General features: G+C 50.8%; 1 protein-coding gene and 1 non-coding gene across 3 annotated transcripts in view; both read right to left on the bottom strand.

The window, feature by feature from the left end:
- Nucleotides 1-2,851: 2,851 nt before the first annotated feature.
- Nucleotides 2,852-19,907, bottom strand: part of ATG16L1 (autophagy related 16 like 1) — a 42,581-nt gene continuing 25,525 nt past the window's right edge. For both annotated transcript variants that reach the window (XM_062193560.1, XM_062193571.1), the window contains 8 exons: nt 16,658-16,728; nt 14,921-14,992; nt 7,929-8,049; nt 7,558-7,663; nt 5,808-5,957; nt 5,670-5,717; nt 4,849-4,950; nt 2,852-4,144 (listed from right to left, as the gene is read on the bottom strand). In XM_062193560.1, coding sequence (XP_062049544.1) covers nt 4,051-4,144; nt 4,849-4,950; nt 5,670-5,717; nt 5,808-5,957; nt 7,558-7,663; nt 7,929-8,049; nt 14,921-14,992; nt 16,658-16,728 — 764 coding nt within the window. In that variant the 3' untranslated portion in view covers nt 2,852-4,050. The remainder of the gene's footprint in view (nt 4,145-4,848; nt 4,951-5,669; nt 5,718-5,807; nt 5,958-7,557; nt 7,664-7,928; nt 8,050-14,920; nt 14,993-16,657; nt 16,729-19,907) is intronic.
- LOC133768688 (small Cajal body-specific RNA 6) lies at nt 8,988-9,245 on the bottom strand. The gene has a single exon (XR_009867049.1). It is a non-coding gene; the product is annotated as a small Cajal body-specific RNA 6 (non-coding RNA).

The raw sequence follows: 19,907 nt of genomic DNA, 5'->3' as shown, positions 1-19,907 counted from the left end.
TTATTTATTTATTTATTTATTTTTGGGGGCTGCTATCATGGCACAGCGGGTAAAGTTGCCACCTGCGATGCTGGCATCCTATATGGGAACTTGTTCATGTCTCCGCTGCACCATTTCTGATCCAGCTCCCTGCTAATGGCTTGGAAAAAGCAGTGGAGGATGGCCCAGGTGTTTGTGCCCCGCTACCCTCGCAGGAGACCTGGAGGATGCTCCTGGCTTTGGCCTGGCCCAGTACTGGCCACTGGGGCCCTCTGAGGAGTAGACCAGCAGATTTGGATGGAAGGTCTATCTGTCTCTCCCTCCCTCTGTAACTCTTTCAAATTAGAAAGTAACACTTTTTATTGAAGGGCAGGGAGACAGAGAAATCTTCCATCCACTGGTTCACTCCCCAGACACCCCGAAGCCCAGCTGGCTAGGGCTGGGCAGCTAAAGCCAGGAGCTAGGAACCCAACCTAGGTCTCCTGCGTGGGTGGCAGAGACCCAAGTACTGGAGCCGTCACCTGCTGCCTCCCAGGTTGCCCATGAGCGGGAAGCTGGAGTTGGATGTGAAGCGGGGACTCAGGCCCACACACTCTGATACGGGACGCAGTACCCAAGGGCATCTTAACCAAACGCCCACCCCTGAGATAGACATTTTCTCGACTGCCCTGTGTGTGCCATTCTGCTGGGTACTGAGAACACAGTGGCTCCCGAGACCTGTGTCAGAACCATCCATGTGTGTGCCACTGAGGGAAACAGAACCCAGGGCTTTGTACTAGAAACCAGAAACCACAAAGGTCTTCTTCCTGCCTGGCTCACCAGCGCACCTGCCTCTCCTCCAGGGCAGAGCCAATCCAAAGCTCGGCACACTGCTATGTGCAGGGCTACAGCTTCCCACTCGGCACATGAACTGATGCTACAGGCGCACGCTGAGTTATGGGCATGACACACACACCTGAAGCCCATTTCAAGACACTCAGGAAAAGCACTCTGGGAGTCGTGAAGCAACACTGACCAAAGGCCGGGTGGGGGTGGGCAAACACTCCTTACGGGGCTGCTGACCTGTTCAAGTTCTGCCTCTGCCCTGATGTGCAGGTCCTCACCATGCCTGCAGTCAGCCAAGGGTGAGAGACGAATGTGAAGGTGCACGATGCTGGGAGGATCACTACGGGCGTGGAGCACCTGAGGGAGACATGCACAGATGGGCGCACAGGCAACGGGAGAAGCTGGATTGCACAGGCCAGACAGAAAGCGGTAGGAATGAAAAGCCAGGGCTCCTGGAGGTCAGAAATCAAGTTCTGCTGAGGCGAGGCAGCTAAGAATCCTTCGGGGCCAGTCTTACTGGCTACGGGCGAGTACCACGTACCCCACGCCCGCTTACCCAACCTACGAGGACACAGACACACCTCATGCTATACCAGACTTCCGCAGTCTGTTAGATGAGACGTGGAATCTAGGAAAGTGGGGGCTTTCTGGATGTGTCCCCCTCCCCTGTGGGCCTGGAGGGGGGAGGGCCCAGGGTGCTCACATGAGACAACTCCTCACTCAGCTGTGAGGCCAGACTCCTTGTTTTTTAGTATCATCTAGCCTAGGCATCTCCTAAAAACAAGTCTGTGATTTCTCTACCCCGGCAACCGGTGTTGGGATAAGACAGCAGCTCACTGTTGACACTTGTCTTCTGCTGCCCCACGCAGGTGATGAGCGGAACGTCCACACTGCAAAACGTCCAGTTAACGGAAGCCACTGCTGTGCTGTGGATGTGGACACAAAGGCAGCTCTGCACACTCTGGTGCACTTGGCACCACACTTCCCAGCGTGGGCCCTCAGCTGAGCCAGACTTTGTCCACTTACTGCAGTGTCCATCCAGACTTTGTCTCCTGTGGGCCACGACGTGAAAGGTGCAGGAGGCTTTACAACACACACGACAAAGGGCAGTGCACATACAACAGACGCTTTAAAAACAAGGCCTTAAACTTATACTGTACCAGGAAGTAACCCAGGCAATCTAAATCCATGTAAAGGTTCAAAACCCTCCAACTATGAGATATGTTAATACCTGGATCAAAGTAGGTATTTGCAGCAGACGACATTCCCAACCCAGGTGTGAGCTGGCACCAAACACCTGGAAGGCAGCTGGTTCTTCTCAACGCGCACAGCCTAGGAAATTAAAAAGCAGCCATGTGGTTCCCTGCTGACCAGTGGAGCCTGAGCAGGGCAAGGAAGGTGGAGATCTCGGGTTAAGAAGAAAGGTCACTTCCCCCAGTGCAGTGTGACCCCACGCCTTTAGCTCAGCAGATAAAGGACCTGAAGAGTTCAATGTGGCAGAGAGCTCAGACAGATAAAAGCACAGCCAACAGTCAGGATTCCCTCCGAGGCCGCTGCCACACTTCCCTGGGGTCAACTTGGAGGCTCACCTGCCTCCTGGTAGTGACTGCAGGGGCTCGGCCAGCTGTCATGTGGAATGTGGGCTGTCTCGGAGAACCTTGACTCTAGCAGTTGGGCTGGGCGAGTGTCCTTCCAGGGTGACGATCAGAACCTGCCGTGGCTCAGTCTGCCTGTTAGGTATCTAAGCTGCGAACTCCCAAGGAGCTTGGCCAAGAGGAGACACACCCAGTCCACGTGGCCCCCGAGGAGCGGCTCCCGCAGCACTAGTGCAGAGCTGGCGACCAGCACTGCACTATAACTGCTGTTCACAGGCACAGACGACGAGTGGAATGGGGCCGACGTGAGGGACGACGAGGGACGTTAGGGAAGTACCATCCACTGCTTTTAAATGGACACCAGGAAAATCAATGAGCTCTTTCCTTCAAGACAAAGGAGAATAAATGACACCCAGAGACAAGGAGTTTGAAAAGTATAGAAGATTTTTCTTTATTTACAATCAAGTTTTGTGGGCAACATAATTAAATAAATAAATGATGTGCCCTGGCCTTTGAATTTCAGCTCCCCTGAACGTGAACACAAGTCCTCTAAGGGCAAACCGCAGAGGGGCGACGTGGGCAGGGGAGGCGAAGGCTAGAGAGGCCGCCCCAGGCCTCATTCCTCACCCCCAGGCCATCACTCAATCCCCAACTGTGCAGAGAACAAAGTGAGGGAGGGGAAAATAAAGTGCAAATTAAAAAGTGATACAAACACTGGTGCTTCAGACACCCAGAACTGCAATCTAACGCACAGGTAGAGATGGGCATCTTTCCCTGGCTTTCACGGCAACTCCTGCACCAGGAAGATGGCCCGGTGCTTCCTGGACGCGGCGTCCTGCCCTGCAGCCCAGCGGCACGGTCAGGCCAACGCAGGGCAGTGCAGCTGAGGCGTCACGCCCCTCGCCACCAGCAGACGTGGTGTGCAGCCGCCTTCTGAGCATGTGCCGAGCGACACAGGAGCACGCTCCTCACACCGCAGTAAATCCACTCTGGCAGGAGGTTTCCACGCTTCCTCCTCTACTTAGAAGCCAAATGGGTGTTTATTTCTTGATCAGGAAATAGATAGGCAGACGTGCTGGGGACAGCGAGTCAGAAGCTCTGAAGAACAGTTGCAGGGACGTCAGGAGCTTCCGAGGGGTCAGACGTGATCTGCACAGAAGCCCTGGCCCATCCCCAGGGTCTCCTCAGCATCGGGATGGGCCCTGGGCTGGGGTTCCCATTAATCTTATGTTTAAAGCGATTTCATGGAGCAAACGCGCCCAAGGGGGGGAACATGCATTGGGTGAGAACAGACTGGAAGGCCAGGAGAAAGCACAGAGCGAACCGACGCCCGGACAGGTCGGGTGTTTTTGGCACTGCTGTCCAGTGAGGAGACCCAGCAGGGGCCCGTGCTCCCCCGCCCAATGAGGTATGGAAGATCAGAGCTAGTAGTGTTTCCCACTGGAAGCAGGGCAGGAACCTGGACCTCTGCTGAGCGACCACAGGGTCAGATTGTTTCAGTGTGATTCTTCCGGGCCATTACAGACCTCAGTCAGAAGTCTAGGAAATCCTGTTGAAAAGGCCACTGAGCCTTGGCCTGAGCCCTTCTCTGGGCAGACACACATTCACCAGGACAGAGCTGCAGAGTCCTGTGCTTCTCCCGGGAGGTCCATCAAGGCTGCGCCCACAGCACGGCTTTGCTGCCTTTGTCCACACTGACCACGTGGAGGCCGGAGGGGGACCATGCCACCGCATTGATGCATGAGCTTCAAAGGAGAGACCACAAGGACATCAAGTTGCTGAGGGCTCAGCCAGCCACACACACACACACACACACACACAATTCCACGCGCTCTGGAATCCCGCAGGAACGCTCTAAGGAGCCCTGTGCTGTATTTCATTGAGCAGGGTCAGGATGGAATGAGCTTGGCTGCTTTAGCAACAGGTCTCCTCGGTTCTCCTTGAGAAGTTCTGAGCGCACCAGGGAGACAGAGGCCTCACACACAAGCCCGAGAGGGTCCAGGACCGGCATGGGCTGCACTGGGCAGGCAGTGGGAGAGGTATGCTGCTGCCTGGTGCAGCGAGGAGGCTCTGAGAAAGCCAGTGTCATCCAACCAACTTGGGTGCACAGAAACAAAGAAAAACAGGGCCCTGGGCCACACCGCTCAGGTGCTGAACAGAGTACAGAAGCAGATCGGCTTGCTGACGAGAGGGGCTGCCGGGGAGAGCGGCATGGAGAGTGGACAGAACAGAAGAGACACGGGGAGGCGTTTCTTTGGCCCTCTCCCTGCAGGGTGCGGCTCTCAGGATCCACATTCTGTAGGAACCTGTCTGTCGTTCTGTGCGAAGAGCCACAGCCTCTCTCCATTAACGCGGCTCCCGTGAGTGGGTGCCGCCCTCCCGGGGATGACGGACGTCCAGGCCTGCCCTCCAGCGCAGGGAGGGGAGCATGCTGGCAGGTTCACCTTACCTGTGCTGCTTCGTTAGCACCTGCTCCACCTTCCCCGTGAGCACACTCCACACGTAGAGCGAGCCGTCGGCCGAGCCTGCTGTCACGTAACTGCCATCGGGGCTGGAGGAGATGGGACATGAGGAACAGCAGTCAACTCCCCACCTTCCACTGCACAGCCCTCTAGGAAGCAGGGGTCATTCCGTACAAGACACACACACACACACGACCTTGCCCTCTGCACACACAGGTAGCAGATGCCAATGCTATCTGCTGCCCCCTGAGTCTGGCCTCATCCAGCTGCAGAAGAGTGGCACCAGGTGACTTCTGGGAACCGAGGTCCCTAACCACCCCTCACTCCCAACACAATCCACAGGCTTCTGTCAATGGCCGGTACTGCCCCAGGTCCACGAGAGCAGAGGGGAAGGAGAAGCTCTCCACAACCTGGAGATCTCAGCAAACCACACACGCACGCACATGCACGCACACAGACACGCACACGCATGCACACGCTGCACTGTGATCTGGAATCAGGCGGGACAGCTCTAAGAGGCTGGGAGAAGAGAGAGAGTGAGATCACAAGCCACACGTACCACCCACCACCAGCTCTTGTGTAACTGGACAGAGAACAGAACCCAACAGCCTCATCAGTACAAAGCGCTCAGCCACTGCTACCTCTTGGTGCAACACGCCTACGTTCAGCTGGAACACTAGAATCAGACACTGGTGCGACCCCTGCGCACTCCAGGCACTCAGGTGGAGACATTGGACACATGTTGCTCTGTATCCCTGTACCAACCTTCGAGATGGACCCAATTGGGGATGGGGACATCACTACTAACCTGAAGACAACTCTGGTCCAGTCAGAGCCGCACTTGAATCCAGGGGCACTGAAAAAGCAGCAGGTGCTGTTAGCCAGCGGGCAGCATGCAAGGGCCTGGTCTCCCAGCACTGCAGGACACTGGCGTGCCAGCTGTTACCTGAATGTCTGCTTCACAGCATTCGCTCGGAGATCAATAACTTTGAGCAGGTCGTCACGGGAGCAGCTCAGGAGCTCAGTCCTTTCTGGGTTCAAGTCCAGGGCAGTAATCTTTCCCAACAGTTCCATCTCTCGGACGATCGTCTCTGATCTGAGAGAGAGAAGAAACATCTGAGAAGTGTGATGGAGAGAGAACAGGCGTCTCTTTTTTAACCAGGATGCTGTGCCACAGATGGACACACACGCACAAACACTCACACACACAGTAAGCACTACAATTGGCTAGAATGGAACCTTTTCCTGGAGAAGCCAATCTGCCCCAAGCCTCATAAATGCCACAGGTCTGTTTTTATCTTTACCCATCGGTAGATCCTATAGCAATGGTATTTGAGTCAGCATTAGAACTCCTGACATGGGGCTGGTATTGTGGCATGTCTCTTTCTGACTTTCAAATAAATAAATAAATCTTAAAAAAAAAAAAAAAAAGAATTCATGACATGGGGATGGCATTGTGGCATAGTGTGTTAAGCCGCCACCTGCAATGCTGGCATCCCACATGGGCACCTGTTCAAGTCCTGGCTGCTCCACTTCCAATCCAGGTTCCTGCTAATGTGCCTAAGAAAACAGTGGAATATGGTACAAGTACTTGGCCTCCTGACACCCACATGGCAAGACCCAGAGGGAGTTCTTGGCTCCTTGCTTTTGCCTGACCCAGCCTTAGCCATTGCAGCCATCTGCGAAGTGAACCCATGGATGGAAGATCTCCTTCTCCTTCCCTTCCTCTCATTCTCTGTAATTCTGCCTTTCAAATAAATAAACAAAACACCCAGGCCACCCCACGCGTCTGGGTTCTTCCGCACATATTGCAGCACACAATCCTGCCACGTGATGACACAGCGCGAGGCCCTCGCCAGATGTGCCTGCCCAATCTTGGACCCACAGCCTCTAGAACTGTAAGCACCAGCTCCCACCACAGGTCTTCACTCCTCATTCTCTCTGCAACCAAGCCCAGACCTCCTTTCAGTGGCCTTTCTGGGCGGCCGACTGCTCTGGTCTTGCAGCTGTCACTGACAGATGTGACTTGCCCCGCTTGCTTCCTTTGGCCAGTCCCCCGGAACAGGCCCCCAAACCCTACCCTTGCTTGTGGTTATTCTGAGTACGCACGTCTGTCTCGGAGTCCCTCGTTCACTGAGGACTCTGAGTGGCCCCTCCACCCTAAACCTTTTATCACCTAGCATTTTTTAAAATTTCTTTAAAGATTTATTTATTGAAAGGCAGAGATACTGACAAAGAGACAGAGGCAGAGGAAAAGAGAGCTTCCATCCACTGGTTCGCTCCCCAGATTGCTGCAATGGCCAGGCCTGGGCCAGGCTGAAGCAGAGAGCCTGAGATTCCGACCGGGTCTCCCACATGGGTGGCCCAGGCACTCGGGTCATGTTCTACTCCTTTCTGGCACACTAGCAGCAAGCTGGATCAGAAGTGGAGCAGTGCCCATGTGGGATGTCCCACAGGCTACTCTAGCACGCTGTTCTCTCTCACACTTTAATTGCCTGCAGTAGAAGAGTATCTTGTCTGTCTCTGCTAATTGAGCTGCTAGTAAAATGCCTGGTGTACAGTGCAGGCTCAATGAGCGACTGCTGAAGCACTCAACAATGAACCCTGAAGTCTGTTAGGGCACCTCCTGAGATTTAAACACACAGACCCTCTAGCCTGCCCCTCCCCACCTCCTTCCAAGCTCTTGAGCGCCATACCGGATGTCCCAGAAACGAATTTTCTTGTCAAAATGTCCACTCATTACACACTGCTCTGTGCAGACAATATCATTGCAACTGGATCCTGCAAACACTGTCTTTATGCCTGAAAGAAAAGCAAACGCCATCAGTCACGCAGGGACCTTCGTGGCCACGCATACAACGCCACTGCACGCTAACCACTGAGCCACTGGAATCACTGATTTCAGTAATGTCTCAAACAAGAAAAACTGTCGCTGCTTGAGCGCTTGAGTATGAACTGGACCCGAAGTTCAAACTGCTTCCCAACAAACGCAGGCTCTGCCCAGGAAGCCAGCACACACACCAAGTCCCGCAAGTCTAGCACACACAGAGAGACTGAGTCTCCTCACAGACTTTGCTGCGCAGGTCCCAGAGTTTGAGGGTCCGGTCGTGGCTTCCCGACACGATCCGTGCGTTGTCCAGCAGGAACTTGGCAGAGAGCACTTTCCCACTGTGTCCCGTGAGTGTGTGCTAGAAAGAGAACACAGCCACATTCAGTCTGGGGACGCCACACACCGGCCAGGCTGCTGGAGGGGCCGCAGCACCCACGCCTCCACACAGTCTCAGAGACCCAGGACACATCCAGGAGCACGCACAGTGACGAGACAGCACAGAGAAGCAGCACAGGACACAAACACTGTCCGTCACTGAGTCTCCACCACAGAGGCCGCATGGTTCATGCGAGGCCGCTTCAGAAACTCCGAGAAAGCGCCTCTGTGGGTACTGCCCACAAAGCACCAGCACCAGGAGGAGCCATCTCCCACTAACAACATTTCAAAAAGCCAACAGCATAACAGCAAACTTCACGTGCCCCCTCCCTGTCCTCAAGAAAAGGGAAGAGTAGTGGGAGGACCCCCGCAGGCACCTGCCCGGACGGTTCTGACATCCTCTGTGAGCCTGTAGAAGATCTGGCTAAGCCTGTAGAAAGCCAGGATTTCAGTCAGTGCTGCTCGAAGTCAGCTCCACATAAAGTCAGAACAGACAAGGTCCCCAGGGGAATAGCATACAAAGGAGAGATAGGGGGCAGGTGCTGTGGCCTAACAGGTAAAGCCCCTGTTTGCAGTGCTGGCGTCATATTATGTGTGCCGGTTCGAGTCCTGGCTGCTCCACTTCCGATCCAGCTCTCTGCTATGGCCTGGGAAGGCAGTGGAAGATGGCCCAAGTCCTTGGGGCCTTGGACCTGTATGGGAGACCCAGAGGAGGCACCTGGCTCCGATCGGCACAGCTCCAGTTATTGCGGCCGGTTGGGGAATGAACCAGCAGATGGAAGATCTCTTTCTCTCTGCCTCTCCTTCTCTGTGCAACTTTTTCAAATAAATAAATAAATAAATCTTAGAGAGAGAGAGAGAGAGAGAGGGAGGGAGGGAGGGAGAGGGATGGATGAACACTCTCAACCCAACCACTACTGAGGTCTCAGCTGGAAAGGGCCGATCACACCGCAGACGCCTGCACTCCCAACATCAGATCCCTCAGTGACTGTGCTGTTGGATGTCGACCACGTGCCTCACCCAGGCTCACCAGGGAAGACGGGATGGGGACATCACACAGTGTCAGCAGCCCTCTGGCCCACAAGAGCACGCCTGGAGTCTGTGGGAGAGAGGCGGCTGGGGACTGCTGGGAAGCAGGGGCACCTGGGCAATCAGACCTTTTACTGTTCATCACCGACCTCTTTTCAGGGTGGGATAGACATGTTTTGTCTGGATCAGGCCAAAGCCATTAGCCAGGAACAGCATCCAAGTCTCCCACTTGGGCGGCAGGGGTACTTCCACTGCCTTCCCAAAGGCTTTAGCAGGAAGCTGGATCAGAAGTGGAACAACCAGGGCTTGAACCTGCACTCCAATATGGGATGCTGGTGTCACAAGCGTCAGGTTAACCCACATGTGCTTCAAGTTTGTTCTGGGATTCACATTTTCAAAATTTCATTTTTCACAGATTTATTTTATTCGAAAGAGTGACAGAGAAAGAAATCTTCCAACCACTGGTTCACTCCCCAAACTGCTGCAAGTTGGGGAAGCATGGGTTGGGCCAGGCTGAAGCCAGGAGCCAGGAACTCCACCCAGGTCTCAGGCACCAAGCACCTGGGTCATCTTCTGCTGCCTTCCCAGGCACATCAGCAGGCAGCTGGATTAGAAGCCTAACAGGCAGGAATTGAACTGGCATTCTAGTACGAGAGGCCAGCGTCACATGTGGTGGCTTAATCCAGGGGCCACAGGATGGGTGTTTTTATACCTGTAAACTCAAGGCTGAAGTCATTCACTGAGGTTTTCATTCTAATTATTTTTAAAGCTGTAATAGAACTAGCTACAACTGTAACTTAGTTCCAACTCCACCATCATACTTCAGTGTCAATACCTTAAAAACTGGTCTTTCTTCCATTCACTATGGAGCGAGAAGTTAGATTCTTCCTGTTCGTTTAAGAACAGAAAACTTCAGGCCATGCACACGTTCCTTCTCAATGGGCTAAGCAGAGACAGATGTGAACTCACACACCAGGACAGCACAGCAGCTCTGCTGCCAGTCAGGCAGCGGCCGCGCGGCAGTTGTGGCACGGCGAAGAGCCCAGCACCAAGACACATCAAACACACACCAGGAGAATGTCTGGGTTACACCTGGTGTGAATCACCCAGCTGTACAGTTCCAGGGAAGAAAACAGGTAGACTACCTCTCATGCTTTGAGAATTAAATCCTTAGCAACCATCCTACCAGAAACTCAAAAGTCTTGGATACAACACTGTCTTTCTTACACTAAGAGTGAAAATACATTTCACAACCGTAAGAAGAAAACAGATACCGTCACACATGGGCCATGTGAAGACCATCAGTGCTCACAGCCATGGCAGACTCAACCAACCAGGAACCAAAAATGCCCCACAACAAAATTATGTCTGCACTGAATATGTAAAACTGTGGTTCTTTTTCTTGTTAAGCAATATGGCATATGCCAACTATTTATTTGTATTAGGTATTACCACATGATCTAGAGAGTATTTAAAATACAAAGGAGGGGATGCATACATTATAGGCAAATACCACATCACTTTGTTTTGTTTCTTTCAGGGGCCAGCGCTGTGGTGCAGCAGGTTAAGCCACCATCAGCATCCCACGGGTTTGAGTCTCAGCTGCTCCACTTCCAACCCAGCTCCCTGCTAATGTGCCTGGGAAGGCAGCAGATGGCCCCGAACCCATGAACCCCTGCGGGAGATCTGGATGAAGCTCCAGGCTCCTGGCTTCAGTCTGGCCCAGCCCTGGCATTATGGCCATTTGGAGACTGAACCAGCGGATGGAAGATCTCGATCTCTCTTTATAATTCTTTCAAGTAAATCAATAAATCTTTTATTATAGTTCATTATTATTTTTTAAAGATTTATTTATTTGAAAGTCAGAGTTACAGAGAGAAGAGGCAGAGAGAGAGAAGAGGGAGAGAGAGAGAGATCTTCCATCTTCTGGTTCACTCCCCAATTGGCTGCAATGGCTGGAGCTGTGCCGATCCAAAGCCAGGAGCCAGGAGCTTCTTCCGGGTCTCCCACGCAGGTGCAGGGGCCCAAGGACTTGGGCCATCTTCTATTGCTTTCCTAGCTCATAGAAGTGGAGCAGCCAGGTCTTGAACTGGTGCCCATGAGATGCCAGCACTGCAGGCGGCGGCTTTACCTGCCAAAGCTTCTGGCTCCAATAAATCTTTTAAAGAAAGAGATTTATTTGCTTCATCTAGGTCTTCCATGGGGGTGGCAGGGGCCCAAATACTTGGGACATCTTCCGCGGCTTCTCCCAGGCCATCAGCAGGGTAGTGGAGCAGCTGGGACATGAACTGGCGCCCATATGGGATGTCGGTGTCACAGGCAGCAGCTTTACTTGCTATGCTGCAATGCTGGCCCTATATCATTTTATATTAGGAACTTGGGTACCTGAGGCAATACTCAGGCCAACATACAGAATACTAAACAATGACCACACATTCGAGTTCACATACTGTAGACGAAAGGTAGGGAACCTTTTTCTGCCAAGGGCCATGTGGATATTTATATCATTCATATGTGGCCATACAAAATTATCAACTTAAAAACCAGCCCACTATAGATTTACTGAATTTCAAGTCTGTCTGCGGTTGCCTTGGCAGGCCCAGAAGAAACGGATTTCGCGGGCTTTAGAAGGCTTGCAGGCCCGACATTCCCAACCCCTGCAACACACAACAGGGGCAGACGACTGGTGCAGGGGTGAAGACGCTGGCTGGGGTGCCCACATCCCGTTCTGGAGGGTCTGGGTTCAAGTTCTGGCTCTACTAACCAGGTTCCTGCTAATACACACTTCGGGAGGCAGCAAGTGATGGCGCAAGTTCTTGGGTCCCTACCACCCACATAGGAGACCTGGGTTGAGTCCGATTGAGTTTCTGGTTCCTGGCTTTGGCCTAGTCCAGCCCTGGCTGTGTGGGTCTTTGGGGAGTCAATCAGCAGACGGATCTCTGTCTCAGTCTGTTTCTCTGCCATTGTAATAAATAAAGGACATCCCAACTTCCTGGCTCTTGACCTGCATTACCAGCTTTTCCCCCCACAAAGCAGGAGCTTCTGTTCATCTTGTTCCTGGGGGGGAACCCACAGGGACTTGCCTGAGGCTGGCCAGTGACCCCCGAGTTTGGTGTCACTTCCTACTATCATTCAATTTTTATCAAAGCCCTTCCAAGTGGACTAAATTAAAATTATTTTATTCATTAAGTATATTTGAAAATTTTTGAAAAACATTCAACACTATTATAGGTTTTATTTTCCACTCTTAAATAGGGACTAAGGGCCGGTGGGTTCAGATGTGACCACAGCCCGAACCTCAATATGGGGAGACGTGAAGATTTCTTTTCTAATGGGCTCTCCACAAGCTCCTGTTGAGCTTCAAAGCAGACCCTGTGTGCTGAACACTATCTGTAGAGACAAAATAGCCTGTTCCAGCAAGGCCGTACCCATACAGCTAACATTAACCCTAACCAGACAACCAATCCAGGCAGAGTACAGAACTCATTCAGGAAGTTTCTGAAATAAAAACCAGCACCTGGCTGCCTCTCCTCCGCGTGGCAGCTTTTCATATGCACCTGCAGAAGTGAGCAGGGTGGGGTCTTCAATATGGCTCCAGGAAGACCTGGCAGAGCAGCCAGAACATTTGGTCTTAACTAGACTTTCCCCTCTCAATACTGGGCTACGTTCTAGGGTGCAGTCACAAGAAGGAATAAACCCAGCATCCGATCAGCTGCTTCTCTCATTCCGGTCTCTGGAAATACCGCTCTCTCGTCTCCAAGGGCCTAGTATAGGCAGGGCCTCGTGTCTGCCTTGATCACTTCTGCTCTACCTCAATTAAAAATAATCCAGACTAGCTGAACGTAAATGAGCACAGGCCTCAATTCAAATCCTAATCTTAGTAATTGACCTTAGTCCCTTTTTTTGAATGGGGACAGGCAGTGGTGCCTATTTGAGCCCGTTTTCTCGTCCACCTGCATCATCTGGTTTCTGAGGATTAAAAGCAGTGCAGGCGGGCATTGTGGTACAGGGGGTAAGGCCACCACTTAAGCTGCCGGCATCCCATACGGGAACTGGTTGTGGAGTTCTGGCTGCTTCACTTCCAATCCAGCTCCCTGCTAATGTGCCTGAGAAGGCAGTGGAGGATGGCCCAAGTGCTTGTGTCCCTGCATCCACATGGGAGACCCGGAGGAAGCTCTTGGCACTTGGCTTCAGCCTGATCCAGCCCTGGCCATTAAGGCCATTTGGGGAGTGAACCAGTGGATGCAAGATCTCTCTCTTTGTAGAACTCTGCCTTTCAAATAAATAAAATAAATCTTAAAACAAAACAAAACAGTGCTGTGGTGTAGTAGGTTAAGCCTGAGTGGCGTCAGCATCCCATATGGCCACTGGTTTGTGTCCCAGCTGTTCCTCTTCTGATCCAGTACTCTGCTAATGGCCTGGGAAAGCAGTGGAAGATGGCCCAAGTGCTTGGGCCCCTGCACCCACGTGGGAGACCAGGAAGAAGCTCCTGGCTTCGGATCAGCTCAGCTCTGGCTGTTGTAGCCATTTGGGGAGCGAACCAGTGGATGGAAGATCTCTCTGCCTCTCCTTCTCTCTGTAATGCTACCTCTCAAAAACATGAGAAAATCTTTCTTTAAAAGAATCAATGTATGTGCCAATAGGGGCAACAGTTTTGCAAATCCTGACATATTAAGTGAAATTAATTTGGTGTATGGGACGTAGGGGTGGGCATTTGGTGCGGTGGCTAAGATGCCACCTGTGACGCCCACAGCGATGCCTCGATTGAAAACATGCTCAGGTATCTGCAGGCATGGAACCCACGGCCAGCTCTCGAGCAGTCCAAGTCCCTGGGCTTTCCAGCAGGCTCCTCAGCTCTCACAACCCAACCTCTGTCTCAGGGCGCATACTTCCATGTCGAGACCTGGGATCTTCTTTCAGCTGAGAACCAACATTACTGTCTTGGAGACACCGGCTAGCACCTGGTACTCATGGTCTCCTACATGACTCTCAAGCAAACAGAAAGCCTCAGGACAGGCTGACTGGTGCGTCGGGAAATATTCTTTCGGCTCCATCCTGAATCCTCCCGCCAGACCAGCCGTCTACCCAACAGACTGTTCCCCTGCAGCTCTCCCGTCTCCCTGCGGCATCGCAGCCTGTTCTGGGTGGGCTGGCGCCCAAGCAGCACGTACTCCTCCACTCTGTCTCTCAGTGGCACTTTGTGAGGAGCTCACCCTCTGGCTCCCTCAAGCGTAAGGAGAATACGTCTCAGCACATTAAGCTCTATGCTTTCCCCCATTAGAAAAAAAAGTGGTATCACAACCAAGCTGTGCTTTTTTTCTCGTTGGCCTCCGAGCAAGTTTGGTTCAAATCCAAGTTTCCTCCAAAGCCAATCCAAATATTCTCCCTTTGTTGGTACCAGCCTCCTGTTCCCAGCTTGCATTTCTGTTGCTTCAGAATTGTCTACCTCTGTCATAAAACACCCTATGTACGTCTACATCCTGCTTTCCTGTAGGACTCTGTGGTAACAGGGCTCAGGGCCAGGGAGAATCACCCTAAGCTAAAACTGCTACCTACCACAGGAGCTAGCGCTTATGAACAAGAGTGTTCCAAGTCTCATGGAAAGGTAAGGGCCCTATTTCAAATATTCTGAAACTGAATCTTGGACACAGTAAGAAAACAAATTGGAAACAAGTTTTCCAAGGAGAAAAAGACCGAGTGAATCAAGTACAACTTTTCAGGAAAACGCACACAGCCCCCTAAGGAGACACCTGTCGTTTTTTCTGCATTGTGGGCTGTGATAAACACATGAAGTTTGGTGATGAGACTTCTTAACAGGGTCTTACCCGTAATCGATAATCATCCACAGTCCAGATTCGGCTCGCAAAATCATTGGAAGCTGCTAAGAGGTAAGAACCCTAGAAAGAACAAAGAAAAGTGACTTTCAGCCAAAATAGAAAAATTCAGTCCACAGAATCTCAATTTTCCAGTAATCAGGTCTAAGAAGGCCTAGATGCCTAAACTAATTCTCAAAACCAATTATTATCACAGCAAACTCACAAGTTCCTCCAAGTTCAGACTTTTTTCTTGGACTCACTCAATTCCACCTGAATGTTTTGCGCTCAAGTACAACACCAAACTCAGCCCCTGCAGCCACTCCACTCACCATGCCAAAAAACAGCAAACACCAATTCTTTACATACTGTCCAAGCCAGAAACTCAAGGTACCCACCTCATCCCTCATCTCCCAACAATGCTTGTCTAAGACTGTCCATCTCCAACACGTCCAGTGAGACCCTGACTCTCCAGCCCTAACAGCTCAGCCCCAGCTTGGCCAGTGATAATTAAAGCACAAGCCATGGCACATATCCCAGAATTTAATGCCACACCTGTCTTTAACAATCCTTAAAGGCCTCACCTCTTTGGACACCACACACACTGTAACCCCACACCAAACTTGCCAACCTTGTTTCCTTATCATCCCTCAATTAAATTCAAAGAGCAGTAAGAACACAGTAGTGCGGGCCACCGTGCTGGGAGAACAAAGATGGTTAATATACTGACTGTCTGCAAGGAGTTGGTTCTCAGATTAGCAAAAGCAGCAGCTGTAGGTGCTGACCCTTCCGGAGCAGGTGTACCCCGGCACTATATGAACGCAGAGAACCACAGCCCACCCACAGATGTGGCAAAGGCTCCCCGGGATGACAGTGGAAGATGAGTCTCTGCAGAACTGACAACCCACCCAGCTCTTACCTGCACACCAGCCACTGCACCAGTCCTGCCCAGAATCCTTTTCCGCTTCCTCTGCCTGACACTGACTTTCTGCACTTTATCATCAGTTACCTCTGTGGCAACATCTTGTACTGGCCCCCAAGTCCTGATCCCAAATGAAACGCTCCTTCAGTGGTATTTCCTCTCACATCTCCCTCATACTGTCAGCACAGAGACCTGCAGTTAAGTGCTTTCCCGGGGCCAGTGTTGTGGCACAGCAGGTCACCTGCGGCACTGGCATCCCATAAGCACTGGCTCAAGTCTGGGCTGCTCCACTTCTGAGCCAGCCCCCTGTTAATGCACCTGGGAAAGCAGCAGAGGATGGCCCAGGGCCTTGGGCCCTTCCCTAGCTTTGGCCTGGCCCAGCCCCAGCTCTTGTGGCCATTTGGGGAGTGAACCAGCAGACAGAAGACCTCTGTGTGTCTCCCTGTAACTCTGCCTTTCAAATAAATAAATCTCTAAAAATAAATATATGAATAAGTAAGTGCTTTCTCACCACTCCTGTTCAAATGGTGAACCTTTGAGTGTAGGGACCACACTGGCCTTGAGCACAGAATCTTAACACTCAAAAAGTGACCATGAAATGGAACCAAAGAGTACTGAGTACTAACACAGGCTAAAGTAGAATTGCAAACCCAAGAGTTTAGCAAAGTCAATGTATCAATCATCCTACAACCTGCTTGCACCTTTTTCTAACATGATTTGTTAGACACAGAACGGCAGAGACATCGTATAGAGCACTTTTCAATTTCGAGAACTAGACGCCGTGACCGTCCCTCAAGCCTCTGAAACGTGAAGCAGTAGATACTTACAGCGCTGTCAAACTCAATGCTGGTGATTCCAGCATTACTGCCAGACAGGGAGCCCTTAAACTCACATTTGTCTGTACGAAAAAGAAGTGAGAGAAGACAGGAAGTTACACGAAGTCATGGGTGCTAGGTGCACTAGAAGCCAACTGCATCGTCAAGAACAGCTTGCTTTATTCCAACATAATCAAGCAGCTCGGCAAACGCATCGACAAAACAATCTGCTAAGACTAAGAACGAACGAGGATCCAGACGCCAGCCCTTCGCATGTTGAGTCCTTAAGCTATTTTTAAGGAAAGTTAGTGAACAATTCCCTTTACAAAGATAAGCTAGGGATTTAGGAAGCTTGTCAGTGGAACCATTATCTAGTTGTCATCCAATCAAACTTTTCCAATATTAATAAACTTTTGCGTTTAATAAGTATCTGTGTGAACCACCACTTCTGTAGAAACTGACCATCAAAATTTCAGAATCCACAGAATAGTTCTTACTAAGGTCTGAATAGCACTTTCGTTATGTCACATTCAAACGCCAGCAAAGCTATCTTGGAGTTACCGGAGTCTGTCCTCACTGCACCTCGGAGTCTGGCAAGTGAACTGCCAGGCCTCCCCTCCTCAGACAGCCATGCTCGCCAACAGAGCCCATGGCACAGTCTGCGGTCCAGCTGACGGCTCTGGCCACCCACCCACCGCTTGAATAATGCAATCACAAACTAGGAAGAGAAAGTCTCGATGACCTGAGTTCCTTTTCTAAAGCTTGCATTAAGGCCGTTCTGAGTGCACAGTGGTAAGTTAGGAACTAGGGTACCACTATGATGGAACAGCAACTTAACTCGATGCCCCTGAGCCACGGTCATTGTTAGGGTGTCTGGCTGGTGAAGCCGGCATACACACCCAGGGCAAGAGGCGCTGACCCCTGCCTTGGGTCTATCAGTGAAGTACAGTACACGAGGGCCTTTCCCTAGAGTCTAGGTTTCATCAGATTTTCGAAAGAGCCGAAAAAGGCTAATATCCACTAGTGAAGGTCTTGCTTTATTTAAGATGTTTACAGAAAAAATTTTACTGCAAATCCTAATAAATGCCTCTGTGGTTTAAGCCCAAAATAATGGTGTTACTTGTTTGGCATTTAAAAGATGACCAGGGCCAGCGCTGTGGTACAGCAGGTAAAGCCGCTGCTTGCAGTGCCGGCATTTCATAGGGGCGCTGGTTGGAGTCTTGGCTGCTCCACTTCTGATCCAGCTCTCTGCTGTGGCCTGGGAAAACAGTAGAAGATGGCCCAAATCCTTGGGCCCCTGCACCCACATGGGAGACTCAGAAAAAGTTCCTGGCTCCTGATCAGCCCAGCTCTGGCCGCTGTGGCCAATTGAGGAATGAACCAGCAGACGGAAGACCTTTTTCTCCCTCCTTCTCTGTGTAACTCTGACTTTCAAATAAATAAACAACTCTTTAAAATAAATAAATAAATTAAAGAAAGAAAGAAAGATAGATGACCAATCAAAGCTAACTCAAAAGGACGCAGGTTTTGTTAAAGCTCCTGTATCTACACAGCACCAGAAGCGGCTCCATCCCCAGCACTTGTATCACTGCCAGTGCAGCTTCCACTTCTAAGAATGAGCAAGAACAGATGTTCCTGCTGGGCAGAAAGAGCCGTCCTCCAGTAGTCTAAGGGTCTGACACAGGACAGCTGGGACATTTCATAAAAGGCCTCTTGGTCTTGGTTTCTTCCAAGCGTCAGTAAATATTAGCCAAGGGGAAAACCAGCTGCAAACTGAAAAGCCTTGTTTGTGGAAGGAAGGGCCTCCAGTCAGGACGTGGCTGATAACATTCTGTTAGTCCTGCACACTAGGTACAACTTCCAAAGCAGGTTGGCAACAATTTCAATTAGTGTGTATTTTCCTTTCTGCCAGAAAAACTTAACATTGTAAATAAGATTAAAGGTTGGCGCCTCCGATTTTTTATGGGTATTTACTGACTAAGGAGTAAAATAAAAAATTATTTTGTGTTACTTCTACTTAATCTCAAGTGTGATTAAAATAGATAATCTGCTTATATTTTATTAACCATACAACTTAAAACTTGTTATTTTGGGATATGGATTTATGGGTGTTATTGTTTATAATTTTAGCAGTCATTGTTCATAAATTAATGCAGTGCTTGTGGGAAAAACAGGAAAATTTTATGAGTTCCAGAGGGATGTAACACCAGGGATTGAGCTACATAACCCATCTGCTCTGTAGGCTACTCTACTGAGTAGGGAAGTTGTTAGTGGAGGAGAAACACTGAACTTCAAGTCCCATGGACTAGACAGGTCCTAGCACCACCACTCCCTCAACATGGAAATCACGTAGTCTGTGAGTCTTACTGTCTTCCATCTGTCAAACAGGGGCAACACTCACCTTTCTAAATGCACAGGGCTATCACAAAGAGTAGAGGACTCACCACAGATAATGGCATTTGAGCTATTTATTATTTGACAGTGGTATCAGATGTATTACAGTTATGGGAGCCTTAACAGTGGGGCTCTTTTTAAAATGTATGTATATATTTTTAAATTTACTTAAGAGACGGATCTGCCGTTTCCTGGTTCACTCCCCCAACAAGTTGCAATGCGCTGGCTGGGCCCAGCCGCTGCCTCTTCCCAGGTGCATTGGCAGGGAGCTGGGTGGACAGGGGAGCAACCAGCATGTGAACTGGTACCCTTATGGGATGCTGGTGACAAGCGGCAGCTTAACCTGTGATGCCACAACTCCAGCCCCTATATTATGATTATTTTTTGCTTTTTAAGAACTTAATTATTTGAAAGAAAGTGTTACATAGAGAAGGAGAAAGAGATCTTCCATCCACTGGTTCACTCCGGAAATGGATGCCAACAGCCAGGTGGAAGCCAGGAGTGAGGAGCTTCTCCCACATGAGTACAGGAGGCCCAAGAACCCGGGCCATCTTCCGCTGCTTTTCCAGAAGAGGGCTGGATAGGAAGTAGAGATTATATGGGACGCAGGCATTGCAGGCAGCGACTTAATCTGCTGTGCCATAGCTCCAGGCCCCCCGATTTACTTATCTGAAAGGCAGAATTAATGGAGAGGGAGTGATCTAACCACTGGTTCATTCCCAAATGGCCTCAACAGCCAGGGCTGGGCAAGGCTTAATCCAGGAGCATGAAACTCTATTTGGGTCTCTCATGAAGGTAGCAGGGGTCAAGCCCTTGGCCATCCCTCCAATGTCTCCCCAGGCACATCTGAAGATAGCTGGCTTGCAAC

Source organism: Lepus europaeus, chromosome 1 (assembly GCF_033115175.1).
Source record: "Lepus europaeus isolate LE1 chromosome 1, mLepTim1.pri, whole genome shotgun sequence".
In the NCBI taxonomy this organism is placed as follows: domain Eukaryota; kingdom Metazoa; phylum Chordata; class Mammalia; order Lagomorpha; family Leporidae; genus Lepus; species Lepus europaeus.
This window is presented reverse-complemented; position numbering and strand designations above follow the sequence as displayed.